Source organism: Lepidochelys kempii, chromosome 14, assembly GCF_965140285.1.
Source record: "Lepidochelys kempii isolate rLepKem1 chromosome 14, rLepKem1.hap1, whole genome shotgun sequence".
Taxonomy (NCBI): domain Eukaryota; kingdom Metazoa; phylum Chordata; order Testudines; family Cheloniidae; genus Lepidochelys; species Lepidochelys kempii.
The window spans coordinates 8,854,379-8,875,240 of NC_136393.1; the positions used below are offsets into that span (position 1 = coordinate 8,854,379).

At 40.8% G+C, this 20,862-nt stretch overlaps 1 protein-coding gene across 7 annotated transcripts in view; it reads left to right on the forward strand.

Annotated features, from left to right (window-relative positions):
- The window catches only part of TEX2 (testis expressed 2), a 120,829-nt gene that overhangs the window by 36,433 nt on the left and 63,534 nt on the right, over positions 1-20,862 (forward strand). For all 7 annotated transcript variants that reach the window (XR_012154893.2, XM_073311242.1, XM_073311245.1 and 4 more), the window contains exon 2: positions 17,236-18,887. Coding sequence is in view for 6 of the 7 variants with exons in the window: in XM_073311242.1 (XP_073167343.1) it covers positions 17,262-18,887 (1,626 nt within the window). In the remaining variant the exon portion in view is untranslated. The remainder of the gene's footprint in view (positions 1-17,235; positions 18,888-20,862) is intronic.

The window sequence follows — 20,862 nt, forward strand, 5'->3', positions numbered from 1 at the left end:
AGGCACCTCAGTGGAGGAGAAGAATCTTAAATGTTACCTATTTTATCAGCTTTTTAAAGGGAAAACCTTTGCTGGGAGGCGTGTAGCTAGTGGGAAAGTAGTTGAGAATGTTAATATTGAATAGTTCTTGTGTTGTCTTAAAGAAACTTTTTTTAAACTTATATTTTTAAAAATTATTTCTCTGCTTATTAAAAAGATGGATGTAGGTGTCAAGATATCGACTAGAAAAATGGTTACAGGTAGGATAAGTTTCAGAGTAACAGCCGTGTTAGTCTGTATTCGCAAAAAGAAAAGGAGTACTTGTGACACCTTAGAGACTAACCAATTTATTTGAGCATGAGCTTTCGTGAGCTACAGCTCACTTGGAAATTTCTAGTTCTCGCCCTTTCCAAGGTCACAGAGAAACATCTTGTGAATCACCCAAAGACCTTAAAAATATGCCTTTGGAGAGGGAATGTTGAAATATCATCTGCAAATTAGGAAGAACTATTTTAAATAGGGTTATTTCAGATGGGAATACAGGTTTCTTTGTGTCTGATAATGTTTATGGTATCAGCATGCACTGTGTTTGAGGTGTTAATTTTGCCAAGTTCCAGGGAGTTCAGATTTTTTTTGAACAGTGGAACTTGCATTTCAACTACATTATTTTAATATATCGATGACCTCAATAAGGGTGAATAAATACCTTTGAAGCAGACTCATTGTGGTACCCATGATGTTTAGTGAGTCCAGATTAGATCTGGTTTTCTCTGAGGTAATAGAGAGACATTTTAATTATCCATCAGGATTCTGATAATGTCTATAATAAATGAAGTCAATAGACAGGCACTTAAGAATAACATCTCGAAGAATGAAAATCCCTTGACTCTATTACACTGGTGGTCAGTCTTTATATTAAAATTTAAATTACTAATCTGATAGGCTGAATTAACTGCAACTTCACAGAGTGAATTTCATTAGGGCAGTTGATCTGGAGGTTGAAATGAATAGTGCTGGAAGTAAACAGGATCTGCTAAAGGTATGTATATGTGTGGTATGTGACATGCTAAACTGAGCGTAGCCCTCTGCAGTAAGGAGTTGCAGATAGTATTAGTTGGACAAAATAGTCTGAAGGTGTAAGGCCCCATGCATACACTGCATTCAAGAATTTAACTTAAACTGTGCACAAGCACAGTTTAAATTCTTGTGGCAGAAATGAGTTATAAACATAGCTGAATCGGTGTTGGCAGGATCAAACCAGGTTACAGTTCTCTAACCCAGGTGGGGGAATAAGGTAGAAACCTGTCTTTTTGACCCACTTATACCATGGTTTCGCCATACCGTTATAGGTTTCAGTCAATGTAGAAAGAAAATGAATACAGACTAACACGGCTGCTACTCTGAAACCAGTCAATGTAGAGTTAACCTTAAATAGTCTTGCGTAGATGAGGCCAAAGTATAAGCATATCCTGAACATGGGTAATGTCCTGCTGTGTCTTGTAACACCGATGCCAAAGTCTATACTATTTGTGTTGAGAGTGGCATTTAGGAAGGTTTTTTTATAAAATTATATATACTTCATAGATGGAGGTGGGAAAATATCAGCTAATGGAGACTTTCCCTCTTTGGTATGATGATTAGTCAATTGTGGTATAAAATTTTGCTTATTCATTGTATCAAAATTATTTCCAACCCACTTGTTTTGTTAGTAAAATTAATCTGTTTCAGGTAATTAACACTGCATATATTAGCAACTGATATTTAAATAACTTAAACACCAGGCAATTAACACTATATTGTGAATTTGGGATTCTAAATACAGATTGTGCTAATGACCTAACTAAAGAGTAGACTTATTGCTAGTCAAAAATATTGTATAGGAAATAAAATGTTTAAAACAAACCTGAAGTGCAGATTATTTCTTTTGTGTTGCCAGACTCATGATCCAAATGGACGCACATAAAAGATTTAATCTATGGAAGCTAAAAAAAAAATGGCAAGGTAATAGTGCCCAAGTGTATTGTTGTTGGAGCACTCACCTCTGATCAACTTGTGAAACTACAGTGGTCAGTCTTAAAAAGTGTTGTCTTGCATAATAGTACCTCATTTGCGTTATTCTGTGTACATCACTGTACTTAACGTAGGAAAAATTGCACATAGTGATATAACATTTACTTTGTCTAAAGTAATTGAAAAGTTTTTAAAGGCAACCACTGTGTATGGGTGTGTACACATGCACTTACAGAATAATTGCAAATTTTTGCCATTTAGGAAAAAACAGTTACCACATGTTGGGGTCAGATGCTGCAGTTTCCCCTATGCTTAGATTAGAAAATAACTTTAAGGAAGCGTTGTTTGCTTGCAAACAATGTCTTTAAGGGTGACCATGGTACTTAAAGATTTTTTTTTTTTTAATTCTTTTATCGGGCAGATAATTCTTTTAACAAACCAGTTAATTTTTTACTTTTCAGTTGCAAATGTATTTTTATCTCCCATCATCTTTCTGAGTTTGGGGTGAGTTTAGTGCATTTGAGAGAAGCTAGGGTCTACAGTTAAGGAAAGTGTAAGAATGTGCTATATGAGAGAACTTGGATTCTGCATTTTTTCATCTTTCAAATGTTGATGTCCCACAATTCATGGTTGAATGGCGTGTGTGCATTCTTTTGCTCCTTTCCTGCATTTGCTATGCCATTCATGTATGTTTTATGCATGATGCAAAACATTAGAACTCAGAAAACCACTGTGGCATACTGATAGATAGATCAGAAAAGGACAATCCAGTGTATGGGGAACTAACTTGGGATTCTGGGGACCTGGGTTCAATTCCTAGCTGTGCCAGTCTTCCTGTGTGACCTTGGCCAAGCTACTTAATTTCTGTGTCTCAGTTCTCCATCTGTAAAATGGGGTTAATAGTACTTCCTTACGTCATAGGCAGAATGTTAGGATAAATACATTTTAAAGATTGTGAGATGTTTAGGTACTTAGAATGCCCTTGACTGCTGTCTCTGAGAGAGGCCTTGTCTACACTACACAGTTAGGTTGACATAAGCTGCCATGCTGTGGAAGGGTCTTCACTTAAATTTGGCTCCTGCTGATGTAAGTGCCTCTCTATGCCGATTTATTAACACCACCTCCCTGATTCGTGTAGAGTCACAGTCAGTGTAAGGTTGATGAAGTGTCAATGTAGACACTGTTGCTTACATCAACTGTTACTGGTTCAGGAGCCATCCCACAATGCCCTGCACTGACAATACAATCGATACAAGCGCTCCTGGTGAGGTCGCACACCTCTGACACAAGGGGCCAAGTGTGTGTGCACACAAGCGATTAATAATGGCAGTGGCTGTATACCAATGTAAATTAGGTCGACATAATTTTTTAGTGTTGCAGGGATAGGAAACCATGTTTCAAAAAACACTATCCCACAAAATGGAAATCCTAAATATATAACGCACTCCTGTTTTCATAAAATAGCTCCATTCCAATAAAGACAACTAACAGTTGTCTGTATAGACACAGTGTGTGGCAAGCTGGAATGTAAATCTGTGCTGCTCTGGTGTGCTGTGCGCTAGCTAACTATCGTGTGGTCCTTACTGCTGCACACTAAAAGTTTCCTGGTGTGCTTTGATCTACCCTGCTTTTAATCTTAAGCAATCTAAATGCTCATTTAGACAAGCCGTAAATTTGTCCATTGAGAGTTTGTATCTAGAGTAGAGTATTTATGCAGTACAGATTTGCTTGTCTTTGTATGTAAACTGAAAACCATAAAATTTAAACTACTGTTTCGAAGACATTCTCCAGAACTTTGAAACAGAACCCTTAAGAGACGTGTGAAGTGAGCTGTAGCTCATGAAAGCTTATGCTCAAATAAATTGGTTAGTCTCTAAGGTGCCACAAGTACTCCTTTTCTTTTTGCGAATACAGACTAACACGGCTGTTACTCTGAAACCTGTATTTGTCTTGGGCACATTGTCATTTGAAGATCTCACTTGTGAATTGTAAAACTGTGGTTTTAAAACTGATTTTGGCTCATACCTAATGCTGACACATTGTTATTTACCATGTCTCTGCAGAAGAACCTGATAAGTATGCTCTGTTGTGATGGATTTTGAGTGATGAGGACAAGTGTTTCCTGTTGTAGGAAATAGACAAATCTCTTTTCACCTGTTACCAGAGTCTGATTTAAAAGTAAATTGCTAAAGACTAAATGTGTAATTGGGTGTGCTAGCTGCTGCGTGTTAGCTGCTGCGTGTTCATTTATTCATCAAGGAGATGCATAGCACTTGTATTGAAAGCATTTTGAGTGTCTCCAACAGTCTATGGGATTTGGTGTATTAGAATGAATATGTCCATAAATATGCTGTGGTGTTGTAGCTGTGTCAGTCCCAGGATATTAGAGACTCAAGGTGGACACGGTAATATCTTTTACTGGACTTATGCTAAACAATCTGTTCCACCTTTTATTTAGCTGTGGCACTGTGTGTACATTTCCCAGACCTGAAGAGCAGCTCTGTGTAAGCTCGAAAGCGCGCGCACGCTCTCTCTCTCACCAACAGAAGTTGGTCCAATAAAAAATATTACATAACCCACCTTGTCCCTCTATCTCTATAAATACACTTATTCAGAGCAAACTCTCCATATGGATTTGGACAGGAAGATGAGTTGTCTAGGGATAAGCACGAATGTATTACCAAATGTAAACCTTACACAGGAAATGCCTTCATGTTAGCTTTCACATCAGCTCTCTAGATTCACTACTTTGAGCCACACGGTGTCCGGAAGAGCTGCCAACTCGCTCAGATTCCAGCAGTTGATGAAAATCTCTCTAATCTGAGGAAACTACAATGCATTGGTGATCTTTCTGAAAACACCATCCTGGCCACCATGGGTGTAAAAGCTCTTTATACCAATATTCCACATGAGGATGGACTACAAGCTGTCAAGAACAGTATCCCTGATGAGGCCAGGGCACACCTGGTGGCTGAGCTTTGTGACTTTGTCCTCACCCACCACCATTTCAGATTTGGAGACAATTTATACCTTCAAGTCAGTGGCACTGCTGTGGTTAACCGCATGGCCCCACAGTATGCCAACATTTTTATGGATGACTTAGAACAACGCTTCCTCAGCTCCCGTCCCCTAGCACCCCTCCTCTGCTTGTGCTTCATTGATGACATCTTCATCATATGGACCCACAGGAAGGAGGCCCTTGAAGAATTCCACCTGGATTTCAACAATTTCCACTCCACCATCAATCTCAGCCTGGACCAGTCCACACAAGAGATCCACTTCCTGGACACTACAGTGCAAATAAGTGATGGTCACATAAACACCACCCTATACCGGAAACCTACTGATTGCTATACTTACCTACATGCCTCCAGCTTCCATCCAGGACACATAACATGATCCATTGTCTACAGCCAAGCCCTAAGATACAACCAAATTTGCTCCAATCCCTCAGACAGAGACAAATACCTACAAGATCTTTATCCAGCATTCTTAAAACTAAAAACCCACCTGGGGAAGTGAGGAAACAGATTGACAGAGCGAGACAGGTACCCAGAAATCACCTACTTCAGGACAGGCCCCACAAGGAAAATAACAGAACACCACTGGCCATCACATACAGCCCCCAGCTAAAACCTCTCCAGCACATTATCAACGATCTACAACCTATCCTGGAAAACGATCCCTCACTCTCCAGACCCTGGGAGGCAGGCCAGTCCTCGCTTACAGACAGCCCCCCAACCTGAAGCAAATACTCACCAGCAACGACACACCACACCATAGAAACACTAACCCAGGAACCAATCCCTTTAGCAAACCTCGTTGCCTGCTCTGTCCCCATATCTACTCTAGCGACACCATCAGAGGACCCAACCACATCAGCCATACCATCAGAGGCTAATTCACCTGCACATCTACTAATGTTATATATGCCAGCAATGCCCCTCTGCCACGTACATTGGCCAAACCGGACCGTCCTTACGTAAAAGAATAAATGGACACAAATCGGACATCAGGAATGGTAACATACAAAAGCCAGTAGGAGAACACTTCAGTCTTCATGGACATTCTATAACAGATTTGAAAGTAGCTATACTTGAACAAAAATATTTCAGAAACAGACTTCAAAGAGAAACAGCAGAATTAAAATTCATTTGCAAATTTAACACTAGTAATTTGGGCTTGAATAGGGACTGGGAGTGGCCGGCTCATTACAAAAGCAGTTTTGCCTTTCCTGGAATTGACACCTCCTCATCTATTGTTGGGAGCGGACTACATCCACCCTGATCGAATTGGTCCTGTCAGCACTGGTTCTCCACTTGTGAGGTAACTCCCTTCTCTTCATGTGTCAGTATATTTATGTCTGCATCTGTAATTTTCACTTCATGCATCTGAAGAAGTGGGGTTTTTACCCATGAAGGCTTATGCTCAAATAAACCTGTTAGTCTTTAAGGAGCCACCGGACTCCTTGTTTCTTTAATACCGTGGTATTCTCCCCTTAGCTTACACACAAGGCTCATCCAGTTGCAAAATATGTGCTCCTACACCTGTAAAAAATCTGTATCTGAGCTTGTGAATAATTGAAGAGAGTTTACACTGTTTAGGGAAACAAGCTATTTGACTGCATATTTTGAAAGTGGAAATAAACAAACTTGGTTATGTGTTTTGATTTCTGGCCTGGAGATAAAGCTATGTTACTTAAATGAAGGACGATTTTTCCTTCCTGTCCGTCCCCGCCTCCAGTAGATTGGTTGGTGGTTTGGGGGGGGAGGGGGGTTGTTTGTTTTTGAGAAGGCAGAGGAATTTGAGGGGGGAGCAGAGAAAAACATTCCACAACAGAGGTGTAAGTCAAAGCAATCTTGCAAATACACTTCTCTAAAGGAGAAGAGGCCTGTGTAAAGTATTCTCGAACATTACCTTCATGGCATGGATTTTCCTCCTCCATCCTCCTACTAAAACAACAAGGGGTCTGGTGGCACCTTAAAGACTAACAGATTTATTTGAGCATAAGCTTTTGTGGGTAAAAACCCCACTTCTTCAGGTGCATGGAGTGAAAATTACAGATGCAGACATAAATATACTGGCACATGAAGAGAAGGGAGTTACCTTACAAGTGGCGATATCCCATTACAGCTATTTAAGTTACTTGCTGCAGTATGCCTCTGACCGAGTCAGTGCATTATAATGTGGATTCTGGCTCCCTGTACTGTAGCTCTATTATCTGACCATGAGGCAGAACTACATTTTTCCTGTCAAACACAGATGAATGTGCTTTCAAGGGTTTGTCTACCCTGTGGACTGTGCACTGACATAACGCCAGCATTGTAGGTATGCTGGTGCAAACCTCTTATACAGCAGCCCATCTACACTAGAAGTGGCTTGCTTACTCCACAATAAACTACAGCAGTGAAATGTTATAGGTTTCTGCATTAGTGCAAAAAAGCCTAAGGTAGACAAATCCCAAATCTTCTTTTAATAAATAAATGGTCAATATAGATATTTAATTTTTAAAAGCACAGAAGTTCTTTTTCAAAGCAGTGTTAGGAGGGGTAAATCTCTTAGCTGATATTGCACCATTATACACTTCAGCCTCAGTTAAACTCTGTATTTCTGTCATGTGACCACAAGAGCCCTTAAAAAGCAAAAGGATCAGTCTTCTTATTTCAACAACAACAAAATATAGAAATATAAGGCCCTGTCTTTCTGACTGTAATTTGTAAGATAACTCAATATGGAGCCTGCCTGAAGCAACTCTGATGATCATATCTATCACCAAGCGGCAGACTTCTGACATTTTAATTGGAGGTAACAAACAGAATCTGAAAATTTTTCCTCTTTTTTTTTTTTTTTTTTTTTTTTTTTTTCAAGAATTCGGGCTGCTTAAGGTATGAATGTCACTCCAGCTTGAATCATTTTGTTTTTCACATCTGTCTTTGCTCTTAAAATAAATATAAAGGTGAAGGTTAGCCATGGTTATGTGGAGCTCAGGGAACCTTCTTTACCCTTTTTTTAAGGGAAAGAATTGATGGTTTAGACCAGAGTGCAGGGCCAATGCTAGTATTTTATAGAAGGGTAAAGACCAAATAAGGAACATTTACTGAGAGGTATATTGCTTCACATCAATACACTTCAGAAGGTGTATTGCTTCACATCAAATGACTGCTGTTCAGACCGTTGCATAATATTTTTATTGCAGTTCGCTATATAAAAAGATATTTAGTTCAAAGACCTTGTATGTTGGTAGCTTGCTGCTTCTCTTACCAAGGCAAATTATATCTAAGTCTATAGCAAATGAAATCCTTAAGTTCCAAAAATGTGGCCCAGAATGATGAAATTTCTCTCCACTGCAAGATGTGGTATTAAATTATTTATTTTAAAAACTGAAACTGTATATCTCCTTATTGTAACAATAGCCTATTGCTTCAAATATTCGTCAAACCGTGTAAAATGCTGCATGTTCAAGGAGATGGAATGTTAAGGAATATATTAAGTTTCTCAAGGATCTCCCTGTTCCTAAATAGATCAGGTTTCACCAATAGTGTTGTAAGAAGATGCATGAGGTTCTACCAGCCTCTCCTGCAGCAGAAATCTGAGGGAAGGGTCCTCTAGAATCCTGGAGGGGGTGGGTGTGCATGCGTGGGTGCTTTGCTTCCTTCTGCTCTATGATCCGGGATCTTTGTCCCTACTGTGAACCTGATACTTAAAACTGAGAAAAGTAAACTTAAATCATATCTGTATATGGTCCAATAAGTTTAGTTATAACTCCTGTTTCTCTATGGGGTTTGAGTAGCTGATCAAAAACTACTGGTTTTTGGTTTTCATTTTTGGAGGGTCTTGTCCTTCCAATTGGAAGGTAGAATAATGATGATAGAAGCAGTCTTTACGAGGTGTCATTGTAGAACATAATAAGCTCTTCGCTGTTAGAAAAGTGACATAGTTTATGCCACTAGAAATATTTTTTTCTGTCTTTCCCTTTTATGTAGTATGATATTCAGTCAAAATATCCTTGTTTGCTAGCATGGACTATTAAACTTATTGCAAAAGTTAGTTGGTAGCTGTTGGTCTTGTAGGCTAATTTATAGTCTTTGTTTTTGTCCATTGCACTTAAACTTCCACAAAACCTTCTCTCAGATCTTGTTACTCCCTTTTTCTTGGTGTGGCTTTTTCCACCCTCTGGGTCAGTGTTGTTATGTTTTTATGGAGAACTGTTTTTGTTCTTTGCTGTGAGATGTCTAAAACTGTTACGAGTTGTTCACCCCAGTCGTCAATCCATATATTACAAAATCCGTATTCCTGTATGCTACATCTTTGTTTGTTATCCCTTGATGTGAGATTCTTCTGCAGTTGTATGAGCTTTACAGAGGATTCTCTTAATTCTTTGTTCTTTGAGGCTATTCCTTATGTGTATTCCACTGTCGGTAAACATGTGCTCCTTGCAGCCGAGACCAGAGAATTCTTGCAAGCAGTGTGTGTTGGTTTGGTCCACACCTGCACCCTTTTCCTCCCACTGCTCTGCATTGACTGTATAAGGGTCAGTCCAGACTGACTGCCTCTCCTGGTCTTTCTGTCCGTCGCATGGCCTGAGTCGGAATATTCCAGTGTCTGGAGCTACTCCTCTCCCTTCCTGGAAGTGTTTCAAAGTTTTTTATAATTCACAATTTATTGTTAGAGTAATAGCTTTTCCAGTTTAGCTAGCTGTTAGAAAGCCCACCCCAGTGACCCCTCATGGTCTCCCTGCATGGGACTTAAATTATACCCAGGCTATCGGCCTTCAAAACTGGGTCTTGTGTCCCTGCTCCTTTTCAGTCAGTGACAACCACCAATGCTGCCTGTACTGCCTCCGAGAAGCACACATCTCCAAGTGCAGTAATCTACCACTCTTATCCCAGTCGAACAGGCAGGCCTGAGAACTCTGGCTGTGGAAGCACCTTTATGGAATGCACAATGAGGACTCAGACTTGGGACAGAGAACCCTCCGTACATCAGCCAGAGTCACCAAGAAGTGCACCTCCTAGTGCAATATCTCACTCAGGAGTGGGAAAGAGCAGGGCTAAGGACCCTTTGGCTGGGCCTTCTCATGAGACTAGGGGACATTCTCATAAGTATCAAAGCAGATTCTTCCTAGATCTACTAGGAGGAGAGATCCCTCCTGACCATATCCAAGTCAGGTGAGTCTTCATGCCCAGGCCGCAAGGACTTAAGTCTCCCTAAGCCTCATAATCATAAGATGCGTCAGAGCAAGGCTTCTATGGTACCAACTTCTGAATCAACAGTGACACTGACTGCTGTACTGACTCAGACAAAGCACCAGGACCTGGTGGACTGAGAACCATTGGTACCAATGAAAACCAGTTGGTCAGAGATTCATTCATCAATGGTACTCTCATGGCTGTGTAAGGAATGGCTGATTACGAAGGGTCTTCTCTCACTAACTCCAGTTGTACAAGGTGACAAGGTGCAATCTTTGAAGGGATTGGTTACTTATACCATCTGGAAGATATCTTCATCCTAGATTCACAGTCTCCTCTGTTATTAGGACTGATTCTCACCAGGGATATTTTAACACCGGCAGGAGTCAGAGACCTGGGAACAAGTCCATCACCCATCCCTACCACTAGCTGAGGCTTTCTATAAATGCCAATGGAGCTGGATCCAACCTTTTAAGCAATGGGAGGGTTGAATGTACCAGTAGCACCATCTTCACCGCTGAGGGAGATCAGCCCAGATAGGGGATAGTCTCCTGGAACCAGCCTCGCCCACACAAGCAGGGGTCCTTCTCCTTGGATTGCCTTGGGGATTGCTGCAACCTACTTTTGACCCCTCATACTGGCCTTACTGGGGCCACGGAACCCATATGCATGTAGTCAACCAGTGTTTTTTGCTAACAGGGAGTCATATTGTGCCTCCTCTTGAAGAGATCAACAAGAACCTCCCCCTGAACCCATGGAGAGGAAGAAGATGAACCAGATCTGCTGGTACTGACAGGTGTATTTGTCTTCCGCACTCAGTGAACCGGTTGCTCCAGTCTCACCATCTCCTCCAGATGATCACCGGGAATTCTAGGAGCTGCTACAGAGAGTAGCAGAAGAGTCCAGATGTTTTTAGAGGAGGTCCAGGACTTGCAACACAAGCTCCTGGATATGTTACAGCCAATGGGATCTAGTTAGGTAGTACTCCTGGTGAACAAAGCCATACTGGAACTGGCTAGTGCTGTATGGCACATATTGGCAACACATGCCCCTATCCCAAGAAGGCAGAAAAGTGGTGCTTCATGTTGAAGGGAGAAGAGTTCTTGTTCACTCATCCTGCCCTGAGCTCCCCGGTTGCCCAGGTGGCCATGGAAAGAACCAGGCAAAACCACCAAAGGGCCACCCTGTAGATGAGACCAAGGTTTATATCTATTAGCCTCCAATGTAGAATTCAGGCTCTCCTGCCTAAGTACAATTTTCTGAATTATTCAGATTCAGAGCTCCCGAACTTTAAGGACAAATTACCCCAGGAAGATGGGTCAATTTCAAGACCTCCTTGGCTATGGCAAGCTAGTGGCCAGAATCTTGATACAAGCTGTGATTGATGCAGCCGATATGACATGTCTCGATATGACATCGAGATCAGTGGCAACTGGCATGTTGATGTGGTGGGAATTGTGGTTTCACTTTTCTGGGTTTCCCAGGGAGGTACAATATACTCTAGAGGACTTGCCCAACCTTTCTAACCAAAATCAGATGTGTCATTGCACTCATTAAAAGATTCCTGGGAAACCCTCCACTCCCTGAGTGTATCAATACACCAGCTCCAAAGAGGAAGTACCAGAACCAGCCTTAAAAATGGAGGCCTTTACTGTAACCCTTCAATCACCAGTACTATTACGAGTTGTCTTGCAAATGGCAGGAGGTACAGAGGTTGATACGCTGCCGCTTCCACTTCAACTACAGCTACCCAACTTCCATCCCCAGGCCCAAAAATACTTCGATGGGACACCTGGGAACTGTGAACCGATGTATTGCCATCTCCACACAATTGTGAGTCCCGCTTTGGTGGATGCCTATCACAATTTCCCCACAACTGGAGGGAGATAACAGGCAAGTGATTGCTGGATACCATCCATTCTGGCTATTTCATTTGAGGTTTTTCTCCCCATCCCCTCTTTTTCAGAGACTACTTCAATGAGGAGATCCTCCTTCAGGAGGTAGCATCTTTCCTCCAACAGGGAGCAATAGAGTGGGTGCTGCCTCAACATTAGGGAAAGGGGCTATATTCAAAATATTTCCTAGTTCCCAAGAAAAAGGGAGGTCCTCAGTCTGTGCTGGCTCAGCATTTTTATTTGCAATCTAAAATTCCCCATGTTTTCCAGGGATATTTTTTTATTGGTCCCATTGTAAAGGGTACATGGTTCATAGCTCTTGACTTGAAAGACATGTGCGTTCATGTGGACATTCACCTTTCCCACAAAAGATTCCATAGGTTTGTGTTGGATGCCAAACACTACCAATACTGGGTACTTCTGTTTGGCCTAGCAACAGCATGCAAGGTCTTCACAAAACTGGCTCAAGCAGGCTCAGAGGTAATTCAGGGATGACTCATCAGGCTTAGACGAAGAGGTAACTCAAAGATTACTCATCATATTTTCCTGTATTTAGATGACTAGCTTCTGAACAGCTGGTCCTGCCTAGAAGTCCTGGCATCAATTATATTGCTACTCCACTTCCTAGCATCCTTGGGATTCTGTGTAAACAAGGAGAAGTCTAACCTGACTCCGAAGCAGACAGTAGAATTTATAGGAGCAGCCCTAGACTGCCAAGGGCTTATCTTCCCACGACAGAGTTCATGCCATGGGCACTCTGATAGACCACGTTACGCACAACACTTGAACATCAGTTTGGATATGCCTTACTTTTTTGGGGCACATAGTGTCATTTACTTATGTGGCTCTCTTATTGCGGATCGGATGCAGATCAAATTTTATATCTGTGCAGGGCTCTATATATCAGAAATACATTATATATAATCAGAATACTTAACAGTGGGGGCTAGAGGGCTCAGATGGCTGTGTGAAATTTCATATTATAAATAAAAGGAGCTTTTCATTCCTAGGGTACTGATGCAGATACAGAATCAGGTCCATAGGATTTGAAGATCATTACTATCTACACCCATTATAGGTAACTTGTGTGAAATTAATTGGTGACCTTAGGGCAGTTCCTAATAACCAGACACCCATATTGCAGAAATTGCCATCTCCCTTGTTGGCACACATGGCCTCCTACTTTTTCTCTCTAACCCTCAAGAAGTGGTGCCTTCAAGAGGCAAGATGGCATGGGAAAGTTTTTGTACTACTAGTATTTAAATTTATTGAGCAGGGGCACAGGCAACTTCAACTTATTGTTCTGGTAATACAGTTACACTTCATGAGCCCCCCCAAAAATCAGATCTACACGGTTTGGCACAATTGATACTGCATAAACAAAAGGTTCAGGACTAGAATGGTAGGAGGGAGTTGGGAGGGAGTGCTTAGGGTTACCATATTTGAACATTCAAAAAAGAGGACACTCCATGGGGGTGAGGTATTTGCTTGTGCCCCCTTGGCCCTGCCCCAACTCCACCCCTTCCCTGCCCCCATTCCAACCCGTTCCCCCTCCTCCCTCCCAGCCGTGCAAAACAGCTGTTTCGCGGCGCAAGTGCTGGGAGCTAGGGGGAAAAAGCGGGCACTCTCTCGAGTGATCAACATTCACTTTCTTTCTCGGATGATCAACTCTTCTTTGGGGAAAAATAATAATGGCAAAATCCCGGACTTTTTTAGATATTTAAAAATTCCTCCTGGACAGTGATTTAAGAACCAAAAAGCTGGACATGTCCGGGAAAATAGGGATGTATGGTAACCCTATGGATGTATGGTAACCCTAGGAGTGCTGAAGGTCAGGATTGATGTGCATTGGCAGAAGTAAAGTGAGGGACCTGGGACTGTTACAGTGGGGGAGTGTGTGTGGGAAGGAAAGTGGGGAGAGTTGCAGAGAACTGGAATAGTAGGGATACTATAGGTTATGACTGAAATGCATTGACAGAGATGTGGGGGTGTTGTAGGTCAGGATTGCAGTGTGATGGTGGAGCTAGGTAAGAAAACCTGCCCTAGTTCTTACCTGCACTAAGCTTGGCTCAAGTAAAGTGAAAGATTAACAGCACTAACTTCACTGTTAGGATAGAAAGCAGAGCAAACTAAAGATTGGTTAATCAATTTCACATTGTTTGGGTTTCTTGTATGAATCGTCTCAAAAACAATATATCTGTACTTCAGAGTTTGACAGTTGTGCCTTGAAGTATTGATTTCTCCAGCCCCTTTAGAGCCTTTCATTCTTTAGTAACAATCAAATTATGAGCAGGTTTGCAAGCTGTGGTAGATGTCTCTGTATTTTAATTGCAAATACAATGAAACCAAGACCTGTGTTTATTGTTCGCCGATTAATCACTGTGAGGTGTTTGACAGTGTGAACTAATTCTATTTTTCAAACTGAAATATTGTAAGGTTCTTTACACATAAGTAAAAATATGCAAGTTAGGCAATATATACCAGTAACTACTAAGGACACTGGAAAAGTTGTTATTCCAGTGAAGTTGATTTGGATTTTTTGTAAGAACAAAACATTTGCCAGGGTCTTGAATATTCCACACACACCCACCATTGGTTTTTTTTAAAGACTTCTTGTGCATATATCCAGGAGATAAGTACGCTGTGGTCAAGAATGATGACCACCTCCTGATGAGGTTAAAATGGACTTAATTCCATCCTGAGTTCTTCTGGATGGAGGAGCAGCAGTGATGTGATAAGTGTGATTTCTAAAAGCCTTGGTTCAGAACAGACCAGCAAAATAAGCCACTTGGGGAAAATGTTCAACAATAAACCTTCTCTAGCTTCAGTGAAGAAGTAGGCTATTGGCTGGGGAAAACAAGTTTTCTGTCCCTCGGCCCGCGCCGCTTCCTGCAGCTCCCATTGGCTGAGAATGGCAAACTGCGGCCAGTGGGAACTGCGATCGGCCGAACCTGCGGACGTGGCAGGTAAACAAACCGGCCCGGCCCTCCAGGGGCTTTCCCTGTACAAGCGGTGCCCCTAGTTTGGGAACCACTGATCTAAACAGTAAAATATGACTTAGTAATACATGTTTTATTACAAGAGTACATTCTTTGTTAGTGTTCTAACAATGGGCATGAAGTCAAAATCCTATTTGACTCTGGTCTTGCATTCTGAAAACAATATACAGAGTTTCTCAGAAAAGAACTGTTAACTTAGCTGTGTAACAAAGCAAAAAAAAAAAAAAAAGTGGGAGGTAAATCATGGGACACAAGGAATGGGTTTGATCAGTTTTGGTGAAGAACAGAAAAAATTCCCAAAATACTGGGAATAGCACTCCACACCCACTTCTCTCCTAACCTGCATTCTACTGTTTCTGGGGTGGGAGGAACCTTAATATTAATAATTTTCTTGCTATACCAGTTTGCATAATTATCAGTAAAATGCTATTCTGTTACGAAAAGTGAATCTGTAAAACAGACAATATAGGGTTTCACGTTTGTATCTGAGGCCTTGTCTGCATTGCCACTGTACAGCACTGAAACTTTCTTGCTCAGGGCTGTGAAAAAACACTCCCCCTTAGCAATGCAAGTTTCAGGGCTGCAAAGTGGCAGTGCAGACAGTGCACCAACACTGGGAGCCGTGCTCCCAGCACTGGTAGCTACTCCCTTCGTGCAGGTGGGTTTTTTACAGTGTGGGAGAGCTCGCTCCCCCAGCACTGGTGCTGCGACTACACAGCCATGTTAAAGTGCTGCTGCGGCAGTGCTGTAACATTGGTAGCGAAGACATGCCTTTAATTTCCAGAGCAAATTGCTCATGTTACAAGTGAAATAAATAGATAAATAATACAACACATTTTTATATCTTTTTTCCCCCTCCCAACTGCAAATTCACCCTGGTATCTAAAACCTCAGCTGGGTTTTCCATTCTTTTACATTATCACCTGTAATTGCTTCTTCAGACCAAATTTAGCTCCTTATCGGCAGTAGGATTGCACTGCTGTAGCTGCATGGCAAAACTTGGCCCTGCATTTGGAACTTGGTTAACAGTTCTGTGGATGATGTGTAAACCAGAACAGAATCCACCTCCCTCTCCCATAGCCTTTCTGAGTATAACAGCACTTTAAATATCAGCAAAGACTTCTGATTGATTCCACTTGTCAGTTTGATTACAGCATGTTCACAGTGCCTGAAAATAGCTTAGTTACTAAAGTGACAAACGTATTGTCTTGACAATGAAAATAAAGTACTGCCTCATGGGAAATTGCAGAGGTAATATTTTGCCTGACCATTTTGGATGGTGGTCACCAGTGCCTTGGATTCATTTCTTTTTAAAAGTGTGTGTGTTCTAGTTCCCTTTTTTTGCCGTTCTTTTTTTTGGTCGGAAAGATGCCTGAATTATCATATGCATGTCATTAGTGGATGTGGTGTGATTAATATACAAAGTGGTGTTGCTAGCAAGTTTGGCTCAGTGGGACTTTATTTTTTAAGTGACCTTGGTGCATAGAACTAGATGTGGAGATCAGTATCTTTGAAACAGATTTGTGATCATTTCTCTCTGAGCTAGTAGAAGTATGTCATAGTGGTGACACATTTAGGCTTCAGAGAATGGAGTCGGTCTGCCTATACTGCAGCACCATCTTCGTTGTATAAGCTAAGGGCTGCTTCTTGTTGAGAGATGTGGAAAGGAGAATTTGTTAGCTCCTAGCATTCAGTGGGGATGGAACTTAAGAAGATTTTTTTTTTTAAACCTCTCCATTCCCCTGTTTCTCCTACACACGCACACCCTCCTTTGCCTTCATTCTCCTCCACCTGCTTTGCTCCCTGTCATTTTCTCTGTGACTGAGTCCCCCTTTTAATCTTTGCATCTGATATGAAAAGCATTGTTATGTGCACTTGGAGAAACTACTTTTTCCTCAAGTTTGTACGTATTTTATGTAAAACATATGTGTGACTTTTTTGAAAATAAATTCTTGGTTACTGTAGAATTTGTTTATTTGTTTCACTTGATAAAGTGCAATTAAATCCAGGGGAATGAAAAGTGCCAGTATGGATATCTGCTGCTCTTAAGTTGCACACATGCCATATGTAAATAGTTTTTTCTGTGTTTCTCTTAATAGTTGGAAATAAGAGTGGGGTTTGAGGAGAAATCGCCTTTAATTTAGTTCAATATTCTCTCCACAGACCCTGACACATCTCTGGGACCTGCAATGACAAGTCTGAACAGTAGCCATGCAGAGAAAACTGATGAAATGTCTTCAAAGCAGTCTGCCCCAAAAGTGCAGGTTCAGCGATCTGTTTCCCGAGATGTCATCACCATTCACTTCTCGGCATTTGGGAAGGAGGAAGAGGAGGAGGAAGAGGAGTTTAAGGAGTCTCCCAGTGATGAACTGGAAGACCAAAGCATTGTAACAGCACTTGAAGCCAAGGAAGACCTCTGCTTTGAACATGGTGGCCATGATTTTTGTGGTCCAGCTACCTCACATAGCATGGTTGACTCTGCATCCCTCCTACCTTCGTCACCTGTGATTTTGCCAACCGTAAACACTGTAAAGCCATTAGATTCTTCTTCAGCATCGCAAGTATTCGGTGCAGTGCCATTAGTTCCATCGCCCTCATCTGATTCGTATCATGTAGCTAGCTCATCAGGTGTGTTGTCTCCTTTGGAACAGAAAGCCAGCTCGTCATCCTCCCCATTGTCCTCTCCATCCAAGCCAACTGTCTTGTGTAGTGCTTCATCCACTGTTTCTAGTTCAAAGCCTTTTATGAGTTTAGTTAAGTCCCTTTCAACAGATGTAGAACCAAAAGAGCCCACCCCGCCCACAAGACATAGACACTTAATGAAAACTTTAGTGAAGTCTCTGTCCACAGACACATCTAAACAAGAATCTGAAGCTGTATCCTACAAACCTGACTCTAAACTGAACTTACACCTGTTCAAACAATTCACTCAGCCTCGAGTTACAGGTGGCGATTCCAAAACTGCTCCCTCCTCCCCATTAACGTCTCCTTCAGATACTCGTTCTTTTTTTAAAGTACCTGAAATGGAGGCTAAAATTGAAGACACTAAAAGACGCCTTTCAGAAGTCATCTATGAGCCTTTTCAACTCCTCAGCAAAATAATGGGCGACGAAAGTAGTAGCCACAGGCCCAAAGCCTTATCTTCAAGTGCTTCAGAACTCTCAAATCTTTCAAATTTAAATGGCCATTTGGAAACCAATAACAACTATAGCATTAAGGAAGAAGAATGTGATTCTGAAGGGGACTACTACGGAAGCGATTCTACTCTAAATAAAAGTAACCAGTACAAAACTGCTGAGGAACATGTGAAAGACACTGAGACTAATAACTCTCAGTCTGTAAGCACAAAGGACCTAAATTTGAAGACTTCGCTGGTACTGGAAAAATGTTCTTTGTCTGCACTGGCAAGCAAAGAGGATGAAGAGTTTTGTGAACTGTATTCTGAAGACTTTTTTTTAATAGAGGATGAAAGCAAAGTGGAAAAACCCACAGAACCTTTGCTCCAGGCAGAAATAACTGAGGAATATGGTATCGCACTCAGTAGCGAAGATGAAGTTGATTTATGTGTGCAGCAGCCTAAAATACCCGTTAAGACTTTGTACTTCTTTACAATGTTAGTCTATGCTTATCTTATACTCCCTCTCCCTAGCTACTTCTGTGGACTCTTCCTGGGAGTTGCCCTTGGATTTATGATTGCTATCTGTGTGATTTGGCTTCTTACACCAAGTGCTTGTGAATATCACAAACTACATAAAAATCTTAGCAAGCAGTGGAATACAGCATCTCTGGACATCAAGGAACCGGAAATATTGAAGGTGAGATTTCTTACTGGACATACCTTACTCTGGCTAGAAAAACTAACTTAGTTAGCTCATTTGTACCTTAGAATCATATCTATCAGTGAGTGCAACTGAAGTACCCCTTTGGGAGCATGTGGTTTTGGCAATATTAGAAATGATTTAGTAGGCAAGAGTATTCTACTTCAGCTGCCTTAGTGAATTACTTATGCAAGACGAGAGAGCTAACGTTGCATTCAGCTACAGAGAGAAATAGAATAATCACCTCAAAAAGAAAAGGGCAGATATGTTTTGAACTTGTCTTTCAGAATTGCTGAATGGACTTAGTGGCAAAGATTTCTTTTTTAAACATGTTGTGTGTGAAATCCAGTGTGTCTCAGACAGTGTGCTTTGTTTCTTGCGGAATTTGCTGTCCACATTGCAATTCATCTCATGTAGTCAGTCCAGAAAGTTCCAAGAGCACTGTTTTTTGTTTGCTTGTTTTTTAGTGAAGCTTCCACATTTCCAACATAGAAATAGAGAGAGAACAAACTTACCTCAAATGTCAGATAATTAGGGTGGGAGGAGGAAATGGTAAGTGGAAAATGTCAAGGGGGACAATTTTGGTTGGGGTATGTGTCTCTATTTCAATACTGTGTAAATATCTTGTGATTTATGTATTTTAGTTTGATAATTGCAACCCATCAAATGAGCTAAGACCTGGATTTAAAAAGTTCTAGCACTGCGGCTTTTCTCCTTCTTCAGAGCCCATGTACTCTCTTGCCTTGTTTAATTTACAACTGTACTTTGTCCAGCTGTGACCCTTCTGATCACTCTTTCTATTACTTTGATGTTTTCACTTGGAATCACGGAATCATCTTTTTACATTGGTGGCCACAATAAAAATAAAAATTGAAAAAAAGTAGGCAATTGGCTAATTGGATAGTTTTAGATAAGAAATTATGTCTGGAATAGAACATAACCTCAAACTTCTCAGTGACAATGAATTTCGCTTGATATCATTTTAACTGATTAAAATCTCAGTATACTGTGAGTCTTTATTTTTAAAGTGACATGTTTCAGAGTAGCAGCCATGTTAGTCTGTATCTGCAAAAAGAAAAGGAATACTTGTGGCACCTTAGACTAACAAATGTATTTGAGTGGAAAATTCCACTGCATGCATCCTATGAAGTGAGCTGTAGCTCACGAAAGCTTATGCTCAAATAAATTGGTTAGTCTCTAAGGTGGCACAAGTACTCCTTTTCTTTTTTAAAAAAATTGTCCATTAACAAGTCAACCCAAAATACTGGTTATAAAAATAATGAATAGGCTGTTGCGAAATGGTGCATATCTCTTGGTGTTCTGAATGGAGTCCATTCCCGTCAGAGGACATAAAAATTTTGCTGCAATGTGTCTGGCTGCACTGGAGAATCGGACTTCCTAGACAAGTTGCTTATTTTTTCCTCTAATTGAAGACTATTCTGTTTTTTAGGTGGATGACAGTTAAAACTCTCTAGAAAGAGTCTACTTATAATATATAATTGATTAAACTAAATACTGATTATTAAAGGAATATAAACCTGGTTGGAGCTCTCTTTTAATCTCTGTTTTTAGTTGTCACATTCAGGAACGTAATGTCATGCTTTAAAAGCCCTTCAGTCAGAGATTTGGGGAAGGGGGAAACAGATTAAAATAGTGAATATTTTTAATGACAAACGGTCTCTTGAATTTTAACTTCAGAATATTTATTAGAACAAGTAAAAAATGTTTTGCTTTTTGGTATGATCTTTATAAGTTCTCTTAGGACTGTTTAGTATTTATGTAACATTCTTCATTCTGTGCTTTTCTTTAGAAGAATGGCTTGGTTTTTTGTAATGATTGATTTTCTTCTGTGTTTTTTGTTTTACTACTTTTCTGTTCCAGTATTTTTTTCTCTGAAGCTGAGACCTTCAGCCTACATGCTATCATGTGCATTTGTATATTTTTCTCACTCTAATTTATAGTGTAAGTTCTT